At 41.7% G+C, this 23,792-nt stretch overlaps 1 protein-coding gene across 12 annotated transcripts in view; it reads right to left on the bottom strand.

Moving 5' to 3' along the window:
• Positions 1-23,792, bottom strand: part of ERC2 (ELKS/RAB6-interacting/CAST family member 2) — a 521,838-nt gene that overhangs the window by 123,768 nt on the left and 374,278 nt on the right. For 4 of the 12 annotated variants that reach the window (XM_083420965.1, XM_083420969.1, XM_083420964.1 and 1 more), the window contains one exon: positions 17,041-17,107. The exons of the other annotated variants lie outside the window; for them this stretch is intronic. In XM_083420965.1, the coding sequence (XP_083277091.1) occupies positions 17,081-17,107 (27 nt within the window). In that variant the 3' untranslated portion in view covers positions 17,041-17,080. The remainder of the gene's footprint in view (positions 1-17,040; positions 17,108-23,792) is intronic. 12 annotated transcript variants of the gene reach the window in all.

Genomic DNA, 23,792 nt, shown 5'->3' with positions numbered 1-23,792 from the left:
AACAGGAACTCTGGGTTGCTCTATGCTTCCTATATGTTCTTCTTTCCTCGCTGTGTTTGATTCTTAGCAGTGGAAAGGCCAAAATCTTGCTGCAATGATTTACATTCAAGAGCCATTCTCCAGGGTATAAACCTATGATGCAAATGCAGCTGGTGAAAGAATTAAATAATAATTTGTTTTATACAATTTCCCCAAAATAAATCACTAGCAGAATAAAATTTCCATTCCTCAACAGCATGCAACAAAACAGATAATAATTACTAATTTTCTGAACTTTTCCATACCAAAAAATCTATCAATGGCAAGTTGCTCAAAATGTTCGCCTAGAGTCTTTTGCCTTGTTTGCACCAATCTGAAAGCATGTCAAGTCTATGAGAAGTAAGGGAGAAGTAGCATGATCCCCCTGGCACATGTGTCCTGAAGTTAACGTGGAAATGGATCTATGCGCACACAGCCCGAAATATCCCCATAGGGCTGATCTGTACCGTCTGTGTGATCTTTATGGCACACCCTCATTTTGAGCAATAATGGTTACATGGATCAGGCCATCACACACTCAACAGAGCAAGAGATGGAGGAGGCTCTTCCTTCAACCCATGCATAAACTGCACATTTTAATGTCAGTGGAGATTAGTTCCCCATACTCATCAGAAAAGAGTCAATAATGGCCATGATCCCCCTTCAGTGCTCTACTGGTGCACCTTAAGCAGCTTTTCTATCGAACTGTTTCTTACCAGTTCCCTATTTTGACTTAATGCTAACTTCCACACTTCATTCCATTGTCATTTACAATGGGCCAGATTCAGCAATGACTTCTGCTAACACAATGACTTCTGCTAGTATAACAGGGCTTTTCTCCCCTCTCCTCCCCCCATGTGCCCCCTGCAAACATACCCTGCAGTTGGGAGAACCCCCAGAATAGTATTACAGTGGTATCTCGCAAGACGAATGCCTCGGAAGACGAAAAACTCGCAAGACGAAAGAGTTTTTCGTTTTCTGAGTTGCTTCGCAAGACGGATTTCCCTATTCGCTTGCTTCGCAAGACGAAACATCTTTTTTTTTTAAACCGCCAATGCATTCCTATGGGAAACTGTCAATACACAGTGGTGCTTCGCAAGACGAAAAAACTCGCAGAATGAAAAAACTCGCAGAACAAATTAATTTCGTCTTGCGAGGCACCACTGTATTTTTTTATTCTTATTGATTATATTTGTATACCGTCCTATACCAGCAAGTCTCATGGCGGTTACAGCATAAAATCACAATATAAAAACACATAATAATAATAATAATAATAATAATAATAATCCCAATAAACAGAGGGAGGGAGGGATAATAAACCCAATAAGCAGAGCAGAGGGAGAAGATCATTCTATCAGACAAGCAAAAATGCTTGAGCTGATAGAGTGAGCTGCTTAGCATTACCTTGAATTCCTCCCATTGTGTTCTCTTATTATCTTAATTACAATCAGATAGACAGAGACACAGATAATAATACCCAAAACAAGAACAAAAATGACCCTGGCCCTTGGGTACGTATGACATCATTCACTTGAAAAGGCAAGGGTGTTCAGGGGGAAAAATCAGTGAACAATACATGACAGTATCAAGGGTATACTCCAGTGGATTGGCATTTGTAATATTCTTGTCCTCTTCTCGTGGTTGCAGATAGTGGTGCATGACAAATTTTCTAATTTAAGTGGGCTGGGTGCCAGTTTAATTCTTTTTTTAAAAAAACACACCCTTGATTGTGCGTTAAATGAGAGGTCAGTGACACTGAACACTAGCAGGTGTAATAACAATGGCAGGCCCTTTGTAACAGAAATGCAAACAAGAATTGTCCGGAGGACATTCAGGACATTGCCTGGCCACTTATGGCAGCAAATGATTGACAGTTATGACATCAAGTCAAGGGCAAGTGTCAGGATACTTACCAGTACTTCAAAAAGCTACATAATAAAAAGGGGCTGCAAACAGCGCCACAATGGAACCGATTATTCCACTCATCCCACCAAATACAATGCACTGAATGCGAAATGTCATTTGCCAATAGTGAAAATAAATATGAAAATACATGTAAATAGGTTGTGCCAACTGAATTTCAACATCAGTTCTGCGCTTCAGCCAGGAGAACTAACTCACTGTTTTCCCTTTTAGAAACATAGCAGCTGTCATATAACACCAGAGACAAACTATATAGGGAAATAAGTCACTTTGCTGACAGACAGTATTTTGAGACAACTAAGCCTCACTTATAACCCTGAACTTGGAAAGGGAATGCTCTTTTTTTCCCCACTGAAAGCTGCATACCGGATAAGCAAAGTTTGCTTTCTAGGTGCTAAGAAGATACTTGCTTTTCTCCAGTCAATGGCTTTTACAAGAGAATTTACTTATGTGTTAATCGCCTGCTGGGTGGTGGGAGAATCTCTCCTTTGATCAAAGGGAGAAACGCTGGTTTTACTTTACATCCTGTCTCTTTCTTTCTCTCTCTCTGTCTCTCAACTGGGCAATAGCTGGAGGGATACATTTCAGGACATTTCTTTTATTCCCAGTATTTTGTTACTTATTGCATACTACCACCCAAGGCATCAAGGCTAAAACCAAACACTCTTTGTGGTGCACCCACATGACAGACTTCAAAATGGAAACAATATTTAAGTTAAACCTGTAAGATCAGATTTTCCAAAATCTTGCAACATGGACAGCTTTTGAACACTTCAAAATAAGATCAAAGTTTGACTGGCAAGCTGAAGTAGCAATGCATAAAATTGGGTGGTTTGGGTTTTGTTTTGTTTTTTAAGCCCATGAATCTCTAACCAAAAGGAGCACGCAGGTAAAAAATTATTCTGAAAGGCAATTATTTAGCTTCCCAGTAGTGAACTTTATTGAACATTTTAGCTCTTTAGCTAGTTGTCAGCTCTTTGCCACGATGCCTTACATCAATCAAAGAACATTGGGGGGGGGGGGAATCTTTGCCTTTCAGCTCTTTTTAATATTTTCTTTTTTAAAAAAAACACCTTGTATTTGATAACTTTTTCCTTTTTGAAAACTATAACTTTCCTACCCCTTGCCCCTGTAAATGGTGCTTCAAAGAGAACTGTCGCCCGGTCGATGGAGGCTTCCCTTATTATCTTAATACAACTAGTGTGCTGCAAGGAATGTCAACACACTTGAAGCACTGGCTTACTCAAGGGGATATATAACGTATTTTTTAACTGGGTACAGGTTCTACTATGCCCTTGCAGCTGGTCCAGACACTGCAGCTGGTGCAGACTGCTGCAGGCTGGGTGCTGAGTGGTGCTTCTCATCAGCTGTGCTAAGGGATATGCACTGGCTGCTTGTTAAGTACCAAACCAGTTTTAAGATCTTTTCACTCACAATCAAAGTCCTATACAGCTCTGGACCAGGTTACCTGAAACACCATTCCTCCCTCCACTGCCCTGTAAGGACAACTAAGACCAACTAATGGAACCCAGTTAGTTTTTCCATGGCCAGATTATTATCATGAACTGGTAACAAGGAACTGGGGCTTTCTTACTGCTGGCACCAGCGTTGTGGAATGCTCTCCCTGCTGAAAGATGGAGGGGGGCATCAGTACTGGCATTCCACTAGTAATTGAAGACACACCTGTTTAGACAAGCATCTCCCTGATCTCCTGACTTCAGACAACGATCAAAGCAGGACGGTCATCTTTTTAAACTGCTTTGCTGTTTTAATGGGCTTGTTTGTGATATATTTTAACTCTGGATGGTTCAATCTCTTGTGCATTTTCATTACAAGTAGCTATATTATCATAATATAGCTATATTTTCAGAATTAGTTTTATTCTTGTTATCTGGCTCTTGGCTGTTTATAGAGTCATAGAACTGCAGAGTTGGAAGGGACGCTGAGGACCATCTAGTCCAACCCCCTGCAATGCAGGAATATGCTGCTGTCCCATTCGGGGATTGAACCTGCAACCTTGGCGTTATCCGCACCACTCTCTAACCAACCAAGCTATCCACTTGAACTGCCTTCACGTAATCTTGTTGAAATATAATGCGGTATGTGAGTTCTTTTAACAATGATGATGATGACGACGAAAATGTTCTTTGCCAAGCAGGAAGGTAACTCTCCCACTACCACCACCATCAGCAGCACTGGAACACACATATTCTGGCAAAAGGTAGTGACAAGTGTTTCAGGTGGCTGGAGACCTATCAGTTCTATGGCTCTCTGTGATTAGTGGCAGAGTATTCCATGAAGACCTAAGTGCTGACACTGAGAACATCTGAAAGGGAAAGTGCCCATTCTGTTAACCATAATGCATTGTTGTAGCAAGGAGAAGGAACAGAGTTGCAAAGAGCTGTTTGACACATGGTTCTCATGGAATTGCCAGCAGTGACCATCATGGATATGTCAGTGGGGCAATTAGCCTGAACTGGATGCTCTGGAAACAGCCACAGAGCTTTTTATTTCCTCCCTACTCCCAAGCAAGGACCTCCAGCAGAAGGTAGGACTTCCTCCCACCCTTCATTGCCACTCTGTGGTTGTAGCCAGGTAATGCGTTCAGCCCCTCCGTACATAAATTATCATGGTTGCCACCTAAACTTATTAAGAATCATCTGGAAAGAAGTAAGTAGAACCATTCATTTCTATATACGCACATACTTCTAACATACAAGGCCCTCCCACTATATATAAGGGCCGGGTGACTTCTGTTTCAGCGTATCTGAAAGCTTATACCCACAACAAACTTAGTTGGTCTTTAAGGTGCTACTGGACAATCTTTTAATTTTTTTATTTAATACACGTCTGCTCTATGTGATGAGCCTACCAAAAAGCAAAGGAGATGAAATAACTTCTAAAGAATAAATGTCACTGAAAGAGCCAGGAGCATCTTCATCAGTGGACTAAATTGAAATCCCAACTGGATAGTCCCTCAAGGAGACAGAGAGTTTTGGCTGGAAATCTACGTGAAATATATACGGTTGTGAATTTACCAGCTGTTCTTGTTTGGCAGCCTCAGCAGCTGAAGTGGTACAATTGGGAAGCTTTAGGGAACTACAGCAACTCATAAACCCTTAGTAAATCCTTGTAAAGTAAAAATTTAAGATCTGTGAGACGGCATAATTCTTTAATTCAATCCCATTGGGATTTGCCACCTAACAAATACGTTCCTAGTTTTAAAGTTCTGTACATGCAATAAAATGAGTTAATTCCAATTTCTCATAGACGTGGCTTGATTCTTACAATTAACGAAATCTAACATCAGCCTTACTTCCAAGTATTAAGAAGAGATGCCACAGCCTCTCTTTTGTTAAGGACCATTCCCTACTATGTCATATCCATTGCCCTGTTTCAGATGAGGGACAATAGAGAAGATGACATTTCAATAGGAGGGGCAAGATTTACAACATTCTTGGATGTATACAGTATTGCAAGAACTGGTCCAACTATCACCCTTGGTAAAATTTCAAGATACCCTAAATGACTAAGCCCTATGGTCATGGCACTGACCAGAGGGTCAGCAGCCCTGGACCTAATCTTGAGTGCTGCCAGGACTTGGTGTGAGATGTAAGTGTTGTTGAGCCAACTGGGAGCAGTGTCAATAGTGCTGTTAACCTAAGCATATATGTAAATGGCCAATTGGCAAGAAAACCCATCACATTTGATGTCATAGGATAAAATGAGGGAATTGATAAAAAAGCCAAATATTTCCAAAATAACTAATGTATGCATTGCCAGTACTTGCATTTCCGTTATAAAAAGCTGGTTTTCGGTTTTTAAAGAGTGAGGCTGGATCTAGACATATCAAAGCAGTGTTTCAGTTTAAAGTGTTGTAAACTTAAACAGGGAAAACAGGTAGAGAAAAACAGGACTCCACATTGCCATCTGGTGGTGCAATGTTATATCGCACATTCAAAACATATGAATTGCTTTTTCTTTACCAGTCTAGTTGAGTCCTGAGTGGCTGGATGGACTCTCTGATAGTGAAATTGAATAGAAGTACTGCTCCACCAATTGAAAAGTAATTTAACTATCAGTTTTGCTTTTGCAGGAATAGCATCTCAGAGCTGAAGTCACTGAGCCTCTCACAAATGGTTGAGGACATTCAATTCACAAGCAGGAAAGTAAAGAACCGCATGCAGAATGGTACAAGGTAAATAGGATTTAGTCAGCAGATGTGACGTCACAGGTCCACTTCACCCATCTTTACTCAAAACAGAACAGCTGTTTCCCTTGTGTCCCTATAGCAGTGGGTGGGGGAGGTTGTCAACTAGAGTTGCATCCAAGCACAATGGCAATAAAATGTAATTTGCTGGCACCAATCCAACAGCCTGAAGTTAATGGGAGGGGGGTTGTCCTTCAAAACATCAAAGAAACACCAAGGGATCAAACAGCTTAAGGATTAGGTGTTAGACTGCGCTGCAGAGAAGAGGTGAGCTAAAACAGAGGGTACTTTTGAAATGTTTTTCTCACACGACCTGCCCCCCCCCCTTTCTAGCGATTTATGGGGATTGTTTACACAAGGGCAAAGCTGCCCGTTCTGTGGGAACAAGGGTAAAGACTATGTGTCCCCAAATTGCCAAAGCAGCCAAGCATGCTCCTCGTCTTCCCACGCTGAGTGGGGGTGACTTTGTGGGCTGCCCTTGAAGCATGAAAAAATGAATGTGTCCCTGTGTTTCCTCTCACCCAAGTGTGGGCAATGCTGCTTTGTTTGCCCGCAGTAGCACTGCTACAAATCTGTTTGGCTACATAGCATCATGACATCATCGTGCTTCCCAATTGTGATTCCCAATTGGCTACATAGCACCATGACATCACCGTGCTTGCTATGTGAATCCCAATTAGCACCGGAGAAGGAGAAACAGAAGAGTGGGATAAAGAAGCTGTGTGAGCAGCCGTGTTAAAAATACATATGGTATTCTTCAGGACATTTTAGCCTGAAAATCCATGTGGTGGGGATGGGGGCAGGAAATCAGTGCAGTTCTAGTTTGAATACTTTTGGGGGTCGACGGCTTTCTGGAGTTGATGCCATAACATCAGAGCACATTGAATAAAAGAAAGAAAACTGCCACACAAGAGATACTCCATGGGTAACAAAGCCTAGCAGTGGTGTTCCTTGTAATAATAAATAGGTAAAGGTAAAGGGACCCCTGACCATTAGGTCCAGTCGTGGACGACTCTGGGGTTGCGTCGCTCATCTCACTTTATTGGCCAAGGGAGCCGGTGTACAGCTTCCAAGTCATGTGGCCAGCATAACTAAGCCACTTCTGGAGAACTGAAGCATGAAAACGCCACTTACCTTCCCGCCGGAGCGGTACCTATTTATCTACTTGCACTGCGTGCTTTTGAACTGCTAGGTTGGCAAGAGTAATAATAAATAATCCCTTCTAATTTCTGCATGAGGGTTTCCCTCCCACCCCAAATATAATAGCAAAGTTTCAACATAACAAACACTTATACCACTTGAAAAATTGCACATTCTATAAGGCCTCTGGTCTCCGAACAATATTGTAACAATACTTTTCTGAACAGAACTGGCATCCGCACACTTTATGAGAAAAATGAATTGGACAGTTCTGACTCCTTCCTCCAGCTTTCACCCACTCCATTGAATGCTACAAATACTAGTTTTAATATGGTCATGCTTCCCCCCCACCCCCAAACTACTAAATCTGAAAAAAAATCTGCAAAAATATTTATCTTAAATGATAAAAATAAGTGGTTTTACATATAACACTTGTATCTAGAAAAAGAAATTGCTTAAATTTAATGTTTTAAGACACACATGACTAAAGTAAACTTACTTGGAAGTAAGACTGGCTGGACTCCGTGGGACTGACTTCCAAATGACATGCATGGGATCAGATTGCATGCTTCCTTTTAGGAATGCAGCACTTTAAGTTCTGTGTGGTAGATTTTGCATGCCTAGCCAGGTTCCAGAAGCATCCCTTCCAAAACCAAATCCGTCACACTGCATAAAAAGCATTCCCAAAGCTCAAGTGAATTTTGGGAAGAGCCTCTTAAGGCAGCAAGTGCTGTGGTTAAAAAGAGAAGTGGAGGGGGATAACTCTAGTGTGAATATGGAAGCATTTGCAGTCGAAGGAGCTCTTTGGAAACCATAAGCAGCTTCATTGGTTACATGTGGAGTGCCAACATAAAGTTGGTGTGTGACTGAAATCCTTTAATACCTTTATCATCAAAGCCAGGGTCCACTCTACAAGCATCTTGGTAATAGCATCGTAATGGTGATCTGACTCAATTTCCAGAAATTGTATAGAATAAGCTTTTACCATGGTCTCTGCGCCAGTTGAGCACACCAACATAATGTGGTTCCGCCACATTTTCCAGGGACTGGGCTCCAAGTTTATCTTTTATCAAAATACTAATGTTTATGCCACAAAGCAGTTCAGACAGTGCAAATTTTTCATTCACACAGCATATTTGGAAATGTGAAGTTTTACTAATTTTCTGTTCTGCCGAGTATCAAATTCAGTCCTAAGCATGCTGATCCCAAAGTGTAGCTGCCAAATTCAGTTTTGACTTTTGACAGGTAAAAATAAATGAATGAATCAGAGGCAAACTCTTCTAAACAAACCTGGCATCTCCCATAAACGTTTTCAAAAAAATTGGGTTTTTAAAAAAAGTTGCCAAAAACATTTCTGATTTTATGAAATGAAGACAGTCAATAATTTCTCCCAAATGTTGCAGTATGAGATCTACAGCTGCTAATTTGAAGAAGAGCCTGCTAGAGCAGGCCAAAGGCCCATCTAGTCCAGCATCCTGTTCTCACAGTGACCGCCATGGGAAACCCAGAAGCAGGACCTGAGCAGAATAGCACCCCCCCCTACAGTTTCCAACAACTAGTACCGTATTTTTCGCCCTATAGGATGCACTTTTTCCCCTCCAAAAATTGAAGGGGAAATGTGTGTGCGTCCTATGGGGCGAATGCAGGCTTTCACTGAAGCCTGGAGAGCGAGGGGGGTCGGTGCGCACCGACCCCTCTCGCTCTCCAGGCTTCAGGAAGGTATCCGCTAGCCGTGGGAGACCCAGCTCTCCCACGGTTAGCGGAGACCTTACCGGCACCCAGAAGCTTGGGGCGTGCTGAGCTCCGCACGCCCCAAGCTTCGGGATTAGCGCAGAGCACCTGGGGGGGGGGGGAAATAATTTTTCCCCTTTATTTCTCCCCAAAAAAACTAGGTGCGTCCTATGGGCCGGTATTTATAAGTGTTGTAGCCTCCCTCTGCCTTCTCCTTTTACTTTAGTTCATCTCTGTTATCTTTAACACGCAGCAATACTGGTTAAACAACTTGAAGGAAAAGAAGGCTGCACCACCTGAGGAATTTCTTAATTCTCATGCCCCTGACCCTACTACTAACTCACCCTGCTCCATCCTGGCAAATGCATACCATTGGAAGAAAGGGGACGTCCTGGTTCCCCCCCAAAAGTTTATGGTGACCATTTGGGGCTGAGTTCTTGCCCCCCCCCGATGTTTTTAAGGTCCATGATCTTGTGTGATGTTCCAAAATGAGCATTTATGGGCACCGTGCCCCCCAAAAGCTATTTTTCCAGATCCGCAATCTCTCACGGGTCACATGATTTGTGCGGGAGTGCAGACCCGGAAGATGGTGTCCCAAATTTGGGCCACATTGTGTTGGAAGGTATGCAAATGCACCACCAGCAAGAGGGTACTGTTGCTGATGCTCTATATAGACCCCGCCCCCCACCATTTACTGCTGCTTGGCTTTAAGTGAGAAACAGACAGGAGTGGCTTCCATAAACCTGGCATAACAGAAGCCTTTTTGAAATTACCAGGTACAGTGGTACCTCGGGTTACGTACTTAATTCGTTCCGGAGGTCCGTACTTAACCTGAAACTGTTCTTAACCTGAAGCAGCACTTTAGCTAATGGGGTCTCCTGCTGCTGCCGCGCCACCGGAGCACAATTTCTGTTCTCATCCTGAAGCAAAGTTCTTAACCTGAAGCACTATTTATGGGTTATCGGAGTCTGTAACCTGAAGCGTATGTAACCTGAAGCATATGTAACCTGAAGCGTATGTAACCTGAGGTACCACTGTAAATGAAAATCTAGTTAGAGAAGCTTCATTCTAGGCATAAATGGTGGGAGAGGGAACCTGCTCTTGTGGCAGAGGAAATTGTCAGCCCATTCCATTAACCCTTTGGGGGGGAAATCCCCAAACTGACATCAATTTCGGAACTTCTTTCTGCCCCCTCCCAAAAAGGTTTTTTAAGCCAAACCCTTTTTCCTTGAACTTTTTAGTAAAAAACTTTTCCTGATTTAATTTCCTATCCAGAGTTGGAAAATAGGCTGTTTATATGTATAATAAATGAAAGAGGTGTGAAGTACTATTAAATCTGAACACAAAACTCAAGCGGATTAAGTTTCGAATCACTATTCCAGATGAAAAATCAGCACCCCAGAGTTTAAGAGGCCACACTGATAGAAGTCCTGTAAAATACATTCTTACTGAAGTAGACTGACTTCAAAAACGTAGTTCATGCACCATTTTAAAAGAATGTGACTCTGCTTCAAAAGCAAAAGCTTGTCATCTCTCTGAGCAATATCTGTGCCAGCAGCAAACAATACAAGGCAAGTGGGAAACACCCTTTGTAATCAGAAAGATTTTCATAGCAGGAATTTGTACAGAGTATTTTTCTCAAACATGCAATCATGTCGAAGTTCAAGGTAAATGAAAGAAGAAAAGCAGTAGTTAATTCCACCACATCCTGAGACATTTCTGGAGGTGTACCAACCAGCGCTGCTATTGCACCTAGTTACATATCAAAACAACACAAGAAATAGACCCGACAGAAGAATATATATTGCAAAGCATAGGATTTATATTGTGAACTCCTTTCCCTAACCTGCAAATAGTCGAAAAGTCTGGATTGCCCAGGGGCCGGGGGGGGGGGAATGATACTGAGAACAATCAGCTTTCAATTTTTGTGTGATTTACTTAGCTGTTCAATAAAAAGTTCTCCCGGATTGAACCTATTTTTGTACTCACACAAAGCAACCTGCCTACTGGTTTATAGGTATGTAAAAGTATTTCTTAGTTTGGCACTCCTGCCTTCAGAAGAATTTATGGGGGAAATGATGCTCAATTCATCATATGTCATCTAAGTGTTATGATCCCACTGAATCTACGTTCCAAACCAGGCTTACAAACACAGCGTCATAAACATTCAGAACCACTTAGCTTTACATACATAACGGAGTACTATCTGTGTGTGTGTTGGGGGGGGGGGGCGGGGACTAATGGATCAAATGGTATTAGTAATTCTGATGCCAGTCCTAGACAAGGTGGCACTTAGCAAGCAAATTATGATATACAGCATTCATCCACATGCTTCTTGCAGTGATCAAGGCAAACTTTCTGTCTTTTTCAAGAGACTTCAGGGAAGTCTGGATCCAGCTCTGACAGTTCTCCGTAAGATGTGCAGGCGAGTTAATTACTGAAAGTGACTGCACATCCTGTTACTTTGACAAGCAAGGAGCTAATGGATTATTGTAATATAGCAGGGGGTTACTTACATATACTGTATTGTAAAGTTTCTGCTTCTGAAAGACAAGCAGGTCCGAATGAGCCTGCGGAAATATTTATACTTATATAAATATTTATCATATTAATAGCATGCTAATAAGTTAAATCTTTCTTGCTTTATGATCCTCTCATGAGAGAATGAAGATGTGCTACAATACAAGTGTTCTGAATTCAACAAATGTGTCAGCAAATCTAATGGAGTATTTATTAATATGTAATATAATGCATTTCCGGAACCAAAATTTGTGGCTGGAAACAAAGTACAAGAAGGACAGAGGAAATAAATGAATTTGGAGTGCAGATTAAATTATTGCATCCTAAAATTATTTTTCCCACTCTTTCATTTAATAATAGAGGAATGGATCATTTTTGTGAACATCTATAGTTTCTCTCTCTCATTTTCATTATTCTTTTTATGTAAATGTGTCCCTCTGGTAATATAAAAAAGGTCTGTCATTCATATAATATGAACTGAATTTAATTATACACAAGACACAGTTGGTTTCTTGGAATCTTGTTCTTTTCACTGGATTGGAGAAGTCTGTTGAAGATCATGTCCAATCTATTCATGAGCCTCTTGGGAGATTTTACATTTTAGAAGCTGAAACCATCTGTTCAATTTAATGCGAGGTACAGGATGTGATCCAGAAGGGAACACACACACATTCTGGACGCACACCTACATTTTCTCAGAGTTACGTTTTTAGAAGTTCTACTCAAAGAAGCCTCAAACTTCCCTTAAAACATCTCCTGAGTTGAGAGCTTTCAGCAGGATAAATGCCCCCCAGGTTCCCTTTTAAACTGAGCTTGTGTCAATTTGCAAATTGCTTCTTGAACTTGCAGAAGTTTAAAGAGCAGTTTGAGGGTTCTGCGAAGGCATCTTCTGAAAAGGTAAGTGAAATCCATGTCTGCGCACAGTATGCTCAGTCACCTCCCTGAGGCTGAAATAGCTTTTCCAGAGAATTAAAGCTGGTATGATAGAACCTTCATTGCCTTAAGCCCTCATGTCTGATTTTTTTTTTAAAAATAGGTGCTTCCTCAGTAATAATGGTTGGCCAGAGATGATGGTGAGACCAAAGAAATTAGCTACAAAGCTTGGTTTCAAAACCAAGTAGTCCTCCTTAATAACTTTGTGGATGTAAATTATATGAATATGTTTAACATTTTATGTAAAGATGTGCTATGGTTGCTCATTTCTTTTTGCTATCATAAGCAATTGCCTAGTAATAGAACAAAAACAAAACACAAAACAATGCATTGGTCTGACATCCCAGTATTAAAAACCTTTTCTAAATATAAACCCACCTTTTTCAATTAAACTTGATTTCAAATAAATATTAATGTTATTTTAAAAATAAATTGTCCTGTTGGTACATTTTTTTATCTATGGTATACGGTACTTTCTCATAAGCTTCTTTTTGTGATTTTGAACAAACCACAAACATTCTAGAGAGATTTGACCCTCTTCACTTTCCCTCTCAACTTTTAACCCTTGGAGACTCCAGTGTAAATGTAGGGCCACCTCAGTAAGTCCAGGCAGGAAGATTGTTCAACAGTAGGGTGGCAGTACACAAACAGAATCACTGTCCTGTTTCTGATAGTAAAGGTAAAGGGACCCCTGACCATTAGGTCCAGCCGTGACTGACTCTGGGGTTGCGGAGCTCATCTCGCTTTATTGGCCGAGGGAGCCGGAGTACAGCTTCCGGGTCATGTGGCCAGCATGACTAAGCCGCTTCTGGCGAACCAAAGCAGCGCACGGAAATGCCATTTACCTTCCCGCTGGAGCGGGACCTATTTATCTACTTGCACTTTGACGTGCTTTCAAACTGCTAGGTTGGCAGGAGCAGGGACCGAGCAACGGGAGCTCACCCCGTCGTGGGGATTCGAACCGCCAACCTTCTGATCGGCAAGTCCTAGGCTCTGTGGTTTAACCCACAGCGCCACCCACGTCCCTTATACCCTGTACCTGATCCCCAGCATCAAATAAAGGCATTCAAACTCAGTGGATTGATGGGTAGGGAGCCAAGCAAGGGATATAATATCATGATAGACAATAGCAACCCTACCTCTCTCCCCATTGGGTCTATCTTGCTGCACCACTGAGTACAGGTAACTGGTGGGCTTAACTGAGATAGATAAATGTCACTATTCTCATCTACCACTGCACTAAGACCTCAGTGATGCAAGCCAGGTCAACATAGTTATTCAGAACTAAATTGTGGATAAGAGGAGATTTCTCTTTTGGTGACCTGAAAAAGCAGAATCTGCAGGCCCAATGGGTAATTGATATGGCAACCGTGAGAACTTCAACTGAGTGGTGGACAGGTGAACAGATAGCTGTAAGGTGTCTATATCCTTTCTCCTCACCTGATTCAACAGTTACGCATCACAAAGTCTTCCCTAGATGCCCTGAATATGGGGTATCTCTTCTTCCTTACTAAAACACAGTCCATCACATAACATCCACCAGATATAATTGGTGCGGCAGAACATGGAACAAGCATTAGATGGAATAAACACTCTCAGCTATTCCTGCTGACCCAGCAGCTGTGAACACTGGTCTTCCCCCAGATGCTGCTGGTGGGCAAGAATTCTGCATCTGCCTGGCTTAGAATAGACTCAGAATCATAACACAGAGATTGGTCACAATGCCCTATTCTTCACATTTATATTCATTTAAAACATTTTTACCACACCTCCTCCAAAGCTCCAGATGGCTTACAAAACATCTAAAATTAAACTTATAAACCTCATAGAAAACCATTGCACTTCATCAGATAAATTTTGATTATCTCCTGTAACAACAACAAAATAAATACTGAGAATATTTACTCAGTAAAAGTTATGTTCTACATAAGTGCTTGTGCTCTTCGTGGGTTGGGGGAGGAGAAAGGGTCACTACAGCAAACGTCTAATGTCTTAGCCAAAGCTATGAAAGCCTCACATCCATTGTGAAGGAGAATGGGGGAAATAATAAATAAATCTACATTTCAGAATAATCTGGGGAAATGAAAGCTGCTGCTTCCAGCTTTGGATTCATACCAGGCTCCTGTTGGCATAGCAAAAAAGATATTCATCAAGATTCTGGAATAAAACAATATGGTGTAAATTACACTGGCAACCCAACAAAGGAATGGAATCCTATGGGCTGTTTTGCCCAAATACTTCTGCACCTGGAAAGCAAACAAAAATCTATTTTGTGCATCCATGTGCACACAATGAGATGTAAAATCAGACCGTTGCTTGAAAGCAGCAAAAGGAATGCTTATTGCAGTAGCACAACTCCTTCGTAAGGAAAGCTTTATAATTACACATAGTATTGTATAAAAACAAACAGCAGACATTTAGTAGAAAATCACATGAACAAAGCTGGGCTCCTTTTCAATATATTTCTCAACAGTAGATGAGAGAAAAATCAGGAGCTAAAGTATAACAATTTAAGTGCTGGCAAACCTTAACACCACATATAGCCTGGGTATTTTCCAACAGACAATTAAGCAAGCATATACACATCTTAATTTCAGCGACACTTACACATGCTTAACTGTATATAGGATTGTCCTCTTTCCTCTCTGTGTGAAATTTAGTAGCACATCTCACAGAACATACAATTTGCATTTATATCTGTAATATGTAACTATACATTCAAATATTGCTCTGGTTTTGATAGCCACACCATATGTTCGTAAATATCCTCTCTAACAAGAACACAAATATGTGTCACTTTGAAAATAAAGCCCAGAAATTATCAATGTTACTAAGTCAACAACTTCCAGTCAACATACACATGGCCTTGGTTGCAATTCATTCTTAACCAGCCCCATATTTTACACTGTACAAGAACTGAAGGATCAGTAACCTTTAATCTTCCCACTGACGTACTCCTGCTTGATCGAAGCCAAAGGGACCACCCAGACTTCTGTTTTATTCAGGAACGTGTCATTGATACATTAAAAGTGCATTTGAAGTAGATTTATAATGGCCCATTCGCACATCCTCCCACTTTATCAGTTATTCTGTGATGCTTCCCCAGCAATCCTGCATCATTGCATCTGTAGTTTAATTCCACCCATTGCCATTGCCCGTGTTCCTGCCACCCCCAATTCCCCACCTTTTCCACCAGAATGCACCAACAGGAAGTATGTGGGAGTAGCACAGCAGTACAAGCTTTTCCCCTTCCTTGTCTTAGCAGTTTCATAGAAATCCATGTCACCACCCCAGCTCAAAAGCTGAGAGGAAGGCTGGTTCAATCACACGGGAACAACCTGGCAACTACCTCATTAATCTGTGCTGCTCAGTGGCCGCCAAGCCACAAAAAATGGGGGGGGGGGGGTGTTTCGCTCTACTTGAAGACTCTCAGAGATGCTTTCCACAAAGACCGTTCCCTCCAGTCATTCAAGCTCCAGTGCATCAGGGGCTTGCTAGGTGAAGAGGTGGGGACTGGAGGCTACAATTTTGGGCTTGGCCAGCCAGGCCAGCCTAAGGTTGGAGATCCCTGCTGACCTCCATGCCCAATGATACTTTGAAAAATATTTTCCAGTCAAAAGGTCAGAACTGTCAATATACACCAACGTTCCACAACTTCCATGCTTTCATTAAACATAGGAATAAAAGGCATTTTCTTTGTGTCTGTAGATGGGGGGATAGAAGCCCCACTCCTGTGCACATTGCCTTGCACACTCAAGTCCCCAGTCATCCCTGTGTTGATAAAAGTCTGAGAGGGGCTTCTACTTGCACTGCCTTGAAGTTAAGCAGAATGCCTCAGGCGAGCAGGGACCATGCTTTATCATGGGCTACAAGCAGAGGATTCTACTCAAATGAACTCAAAAAGGCTTCCTGCAAGCATTCCCCACTCACCGCACTAATGTGTGGAGACTTAAAGCACAGGGTGATATGCACTGGTACACTGTGGCGAGGCTTCTGTGAGTGCCCTTCCCCCACCTACAATAGCATTCCTATATTGAATACATAACAAGGGATGTCCTTCCTGTTTATAAAATTCAGTGTGCCCCATTTGTTTTAGAGCACTACAGGACAGAAGTGGCTGTTTCCCCTACATCAGAAATAATCACCTTATTTTTATTTTTGGCAAATTTTGCTTGTGCAGTATTATTATTTTCCAATGAGATGGCCATCTCATAAGTTGCACCAAATAAGACACTTCAGTGCAATTTACATACCATCATCATTGGTATAATCTGACTGGAGGCAAAAACCTTGATAACTGCAATAAAGGATGTAAATAAATTGGTGGTGGTGGGGATCTTACATTTATCTTCAATAACATGGCACCATACCATTACAAATCAGAATAATCACAGTTAATTATGGTCATCCACAACTATTCAAAACTATTGTCAACCTGTGACTCCAGATAGACACGAAAACATTTACGGTATTTAATGTTCATGAGATAGACCTGTCCATGTAGCCCACAGTTCAGACAATATGAAATTGCATCTAAATAGAGAATAAAAATGGTATCTCACCCCTCAAAACAAAACTGGAACTTTGGCTTATAGGAACCGCTTAGGCCCATATTCCCTCCTCATCATCCTGCCAGCCAGACATTAGAAGGTGTTAGCATTGGAATGAAAGAAGAAACGGTTAGTTACGGTGGTGCAGCTGAAGATACATCGATCTTCAATGATGAAGGCATTAAAGTTTTCAAAGAAAATGTTATGAAAGTTAAGCAGCAGCTATGTTATATCACAAGCAACAAAAGCAAGAATATAATAAGTCATTCCGTACATCCAACTGCAACTGTGAATCAAAAGTGGATTGTACAATTCAACAGCAATGGTTTGCATATAAAAACCAATTAAGACTATTGCAGAAAGAGTCTAAGGCTGAAATCCTATGCTCACCTACCTGGAAGCAGCTGCCATAGATCTCCGTGAGGCTGACCTCTGAACCGACATGTATATCACAGGCATATTGGTAATTAAAAGCTTTCCTTTCAGGAAGGCACAGACATATATGATACAACATGACAAAGAATGAGATAACTTAGCGAGGCAAGTATATTCTTACATAAAGTCAATCCAAGCCATTACTGCATGGTATACTAATGCGGTGCCAAAAATGCCCCCTGAATTTTTTCTTGACCAATTTATCACAAGAGAAATCACATTTAAAAATTATGAAAGGAGAGAGGAAATATTGGTGCAATGCTCATAGGTGAGATACAGGGGTTTCTTGTGACTATTTTATTTCCAAGGTGACCAACGGGTGTTTGTGATGTCTGTTATTTCATTCTACAAATCATATCTTTGAACCCTTCATGGGAGAGAATTGGGAGGCTGCATACTGTGCTCCTGGTTTTTCTGGTCATGTTTCTTTTTAAGTGAAATCTTTTTACTTTTAAAGAAAGAAAGAAAAACTGACTGCGCTAATCTCAGGTGCTCGGCAGTCAGCCTCCCCTGTTTCCTGTGTTTCAGTTCATGAGGTAAATTCTTTCACCGGGCTTTTTCAGATCAAGATGCAGGTAGCTCGGGTGCGTGGAAAGAAAAACACACACAAAGCCATGGCCATCTTGCAGTGATAAGCTGAGTTCAACCCCACAGAAATTGTAAAGAAATGTTTAAGTGGTTTGAGAAACCGGGTAGACATAGGGAATGGAAGTCTCTTTTGTAGGGAAAGAAACTTTTTTTAAAAAGGAGGAAAACAGTATAGCTTACATCAATAGATGCCTTGTATTAATGCAAGGTGCCTACTTATGGCCTATTCTTGCTGCATCCCCATGGGCTGCATTCCACACTGTTGCAGAATGTTCCTCAGCCTTCAGGGGTTGCTTTTTGGGGGTGGTACACAGAGAAGAAGCTGGAACAGGATCACCATATGAGCAGAATTCTACTCACATTCCTCTTTACTCCAGGTTATGTCAGTCAACTTTTGCGTCAGGCATAGATTCTTTCTTTTGCCTCAACAAACCATCACTGGGTTAACAGAGGTTTAAAAAGTAGCAATAACTGATGGATTGTGTACACAGGTTACCATATTTACTTTAACTACTGCCATCTAATACATATTATCTTATCCCTGGAAGACACCAATATGGGATTGTAAATAAATCAATTAAATATATTTTATGAATTACCGTATTTTTCGCCCTATAAGACGCACTTTTCCCCCTCCAAAAATGAAGGGGACATGTGTGTGCGTCTTATGGGGTGAATGCAGGCTCCTTGGCTTCAGCGATAGCAATGCGAAGCCTCCGAAGCCTGCGCTCCGGAGGCTTTGCGTTGCTTCCGCTGAAGCCAGGAGAGTCTACTCTTTGAGGCTGGCAGTGGGGGAAAGCAGTGCCTCCTCCATCGCCAGCCCCAGAGGATGGGGTGCAGTGGGAAGGTGTGCGACGCCTTCCCGCTACTCTCCAACCAGGGTTGGAGGCTGGCGGGGGGGAAAGCAGCGCTTCCCCCATTGCCAGCCCCAGAGGATGGGGGGCAGCGGGAAGGCGTGCGACGCCATCCCGCTACTCTCCAACCCTCCTGTGGGCTTTTGCGGGAGATGGGGGAATTCCCCCACCTCCCACAAAAGCAGGCAAAAGCCGCGCGCTCTTTAAAGGGGCTCCGCGGCTTCTGCTGGCTTTTCTAGGAGGCGGGGGAATTCCCCCACCTCGTGGAAAAGCCCGCAGGAGCCGCGCACCCTTTGAAGAGCGCGCCCCTCTTGGGGGCTTTTCCCCGAGGAGGGAGAAGGGACTGACTGGCCGTTTCAGTCCCTTTTCCCTCCTGGTCGAAAAGCCCGTAGGAGTCGCGCACGGCTCCTGTGGGCTTTTGCGGGAGGTGGGGGAATTCCGCCACCTCCCGCAAAAGCAGGGAGAAGGTCTTGGAGTAGCGCACAGGCTGCGTGCAGCCTGTCCGCTGCTCCTAGAGTTGCAGGGGGGAAATCATATTTTTTTCCCTTGATTTCCCCCCCTGAAAACTAGGTGCATCCTATGGGCCGGTACGTCCAATAGGGCGAAAAATACGGTACTTTTTTTCAGTATTGAGAATTCTGCAGTTGGCTTACTCTGAAATGTATCTTGTGTTAGGGACAATCTTACTTGTGAATAAATACGCATAACATTGTGATGTTGCATTATTGTTTATTATTCAAATATACCATATACTACATTGTGAAAACCCACAGTGGCAACATCACTACTAACCTCAATCAAGTCAATATAATAAAAGAACAGCTGAATGTTATATTTTTTAAAGCAGACATTAAGACAGATGTTATGTACATTACTGAATTAAGCAGAAAAATATGGCAGTCAGATATAAATTTAAATATAATTAAACTTAGAATAAAGCCAGCCCATTTTTTACCATATTTATTTCAATAGGGACACTGAATGCATTCATTTTTGTTTCCGTTTATAATTCTACTTGCATAGTCCCTTATTTGCTGGTTTTGATCCCTTTTAACGGCTTGACCAATTTAACTTTCTACACTTGGCCAGTGTTTCTCAAAATGCTCTAGTGCAGGAGTAGCCAATGTGGTACTCTCCAGATGTGATTGGACTTTAACTACCAGTCAGCATGGCCAGTGGGTAGGGATGATGGAAGATGGAATCCAAAAGCATTTGGAGGGCACCATGTTGGCTACCCCTGCTCTAAATGGTCAAATCCCACATGATCTTGTTAAAGCAAAGTGTCTAAGGATCAGGATTCAAGCCACCCATCTTCTATGGCACTGTATCCTAAAGGTAAAGGTACCCCTGACCACTCTATAGGCTAAGGGAGCTGGCATTTGTCCACAGATAGCTTCTGGGTCATGTGGCCGGCATGACTAAGCCACTTCTGGCGAACCAGAGCAGTACACAGAAACGCTATTTACCTTCCCACCGGAGTGGTACCTATTTATCTACTTGCACTTTGATGTGCTTTCGAACTGCTAGGTGGGCAGGAGCAGGGACCGAGCAACGGGAGCTCACCCTGTCACGGGGATTCGAACCACCAACTTTCTGATTGGCAAGTCCTAGGCTCTGTGGTTTAACCCACAGCACCACCTGTGTCCCTGCTACAGCTACTAATGCCATAATCTACTACAGCCATCACACGTGTCAAAAACTTCAGATGGGATTTTACTTTTTCTAACAAAGAGCACGAAGAGAGCCTTGACGTACAGTGGTACCTCAGGTTAAGTACTTAATTCATTCCGGAGGTCCGTTCTTAACCTGAAACTGTTCTTAACCTGAAGCACCACTTTAGCTAATGGGGCCTCCTGCTGCTGCCGCGCCACCAGAGCACGGTTTCTGTTCTCATCCTGAAGCAAAGTTCTTAACCCGAGGTACTATTTCTGGGTTAGCAGAGTCTGTAACCTGAAGCGTCTGTAACCTGAAGCGTCTGTAACCTGAGGTACCACTGTATTATCTTTGAATCAATTGAAACATTATTTTTACTTGATTGTTTGTTTACAATATATTGTGTACTAGCAACTCATTTCTCTCTCCAATTGAAATATTTCTATTTTATTTGGGGTTTAAAGAGTCTTCTGCACTCTTTACTCTAAATTTCTGAATGGTTTGCTTTCTTCTCTTTTAACATAAATGACAAAAAGCAGAAGCTGCCACAGATTTGCTAAGCGTAGTAGTAGACAGAAATAAAATGGCATGGTTATACGAACAAACAAATGTTCCAGCTGTGAGAATGCCACTGGGTTAAAAGCAAAACAAAAAAGAAGGGAAAGAAGAGGAAGTTATGACTTGAAAAGTAGGGATGAGGCGAAGTGTATCATAAGACAATGTTCTGACAAATTTTCAAGGAAAAGTTCAGTAGCCTGAACTAATGGAGTATCTTAGACCTCCCCTAGAGAATATTTTGCAAAATGGTCTCCCTAATTTCACCGTGAATGAATTTTGAGTGCAATTGTAGATCCAGTTTTTATATTGTTTAATATTGTTGAAGGAAGCAGTGGACTTGGCTCCTACACCCTCCATTAGCTTAGATGGCCCTATTCATTTTTCAAGTCTCTCAGGCTCCTGGGCAAGAAGCTTCTCCTGTTACGCCAACACCGACAATACTTAGAGATGTGGTCATGCAATTTTAGTAGCACTGCTTGAATATAAACAGTGGTCTTCAGGTGGCCCTTGAACCTTTCTCCTGGGGAAACTGTATAGGTTCTACAATGTCAATTGTCAATTGTATAGGTTCTACAATGTTTCCTTCCAGCCACTTGGCTATGGAATTGACTGAACTGCTGTCACTGGAATGGTGGCCTGTCTTCCTCTGCCTTTCCCCTGGCCAAAGTCTTGCTCTAGTGCTGCTTGGACTTGACTGCCAAAGGATCAGAACCCTGCTTGAGAGCAGCTCTGGAGCTTATGCAGGAATCCAAGACTTGATTACAGTAATGACGTTAATTTGGCTGACATTTTGGATACAACAGGATGATTGCAAGGCAATAGGTAGCTCAATTGGTGTGTTTTTCTTAAATTTTCCATTTTATTATCAGTGGCAGTCATGTTAGATCAAAGATGTGGCCACATAGGATCGTGGAATTCCTGGACATGAAATGTACAACCTTTAAGTCTTTTTAACTCATTTGCAGCCATGCAGCTTGGCATGCAGCAGATTTCGACTTGGCACACCCAAAACATGTCTGCCCACTTCTATTTTGAAAATGCCTCTAGAAGTTTATTTAAGCAAATAATTTTTCATTTTTCTGAGAGTAACCTCAAAGGTTTAGGCTGAAAGGGGGTCTGAGAATCCTTTAAATAACAAGAAATAAATATATGAGTGTGGGTTCTTTCTTCCCATTGAGCTATGGCTATGCTGGTGGTGGCACTGTGGCTGCTTCCTGGCAGTATGCTCATGCAGTGTTTGTAGAAGACAGCAGATGGATTAAGTGTCATTGCCAAAGTTGTTGCGAAAACTGTAACATTGACTGGTGCCTTCCAGCGTAGCCTTTATGAGGGTGTCTTTGGGAGCAATGCCATGATAAGCAGTAGGTGATGAATGCAGCATTCACTGTCTGTTTGCTCTCTTTTCATTGCTTTCATTGTGCTTTTTGAAACAAGCTAAGGTGTGGCAGCAACTGCCTTCACTGGACAATGAGATTTCCCTTCCTGCCACCCCTTTGTACAGCTGGGCCCTTTGAATAGGGTAAGATATTGTCTTAGCATGGCTCTAACTCCCAGCTGCTCTAGAACTGCTAGAGGACTAAGGGTTGTTGGATTGTGTGTGTGCATGTGAGCTTAAAGGCAGGGAGGGATCATCTGTCTAGATCAGACAATACTGTTCAGATTTCATAACTCCAAGAACTGGCTTCTGAATTTGCTTGTCTTTCCACCCCCCATGGTGAGCCTGTGGGTAGAGAATGCCTTAGCTTTTAATCTCTGTGCAGCTCTTAGAAAACCTTAGGCACTCTATAAGTGATAAATTACAACATCAACATCTAAACTAGATAGAAATTAACATGTGTTCCTTTATTTATTACTATAACTAAAAATGCTTGGTTCCCTGATATTTAACCTGGTTTTAAGGACAATGCATAATATTAATAATAATAGAACATGTATAGTATATTAATATTATTATTATTATATCAACGTTATTAATTTATATGCCACTTATATGCTAATATGCATTCTAAGCAGTTTACAACTATAAAATCCATTATAAAACCCATATCTAATTAATATACAGAGCATTAAAACATCCTTAATTTAAATATACAATAAAGCAAACTGGTTAAAAAGAATGACAATTGAAACATTTTTAAAAAACCATTTAAAACAGTAAGATCAGATGTTCAATTTCAGAGCAATGCTTTCCCAGACAGGTGTGTCTTCTGGAGCCAGTGGAATGCCAATACTGATGGGCCTCTCACATTTCAGAAATCAGTAAATACACAAGGACTACCTAGTTTCAGATCCCATGAGTATTAGACTGATTCTTTTAATATAGTTGACAAATCAATGTGGAAATGGAATGAAAAAGACATGAGTGAATAGATGTGAAAGTGACATGGACTGAGAATAGACTGATTTGCTAGTCCTTAAATAGGTTGAAGTGATATGTCTGGGTCTGTTTGTTTGCTTTTCTTAGTGTTTCAAGAATCAAGAATCTTGAAATCTTGATCAAGAATCAGACTGTATGCATGTGATTGAATGAAAGGCCACAGCCTCCTAACTGAATACAACTGCTCCCATAATATGACTAACATCTATAAACAATGAAGTGGTTTTAGAATACTTGGTAGGACAAGAGTATCAATTAAAAATGCTTTCACAACACAGTCTTCCCAATGTTCATGAGTT

The sequence above is a fragment of the Podarcis tiliguerta genome (genome assembly GCF_965153285.1).
Source record: "Podarcis tiliguerta genome assembly, chromosome: 2".
Taxonomy (NCBI): Eukaryota; Metazoa; Chordata; class Lepidosauria; order Squamata; family Lacertidae; genus Podarcis; species Podarcis tiliguerta.
The sequence above is the reverse complement of the archived record's forward strand: the minus strand, read 5'-3'. Positions and strand labels throughout refer to the sequence as shown.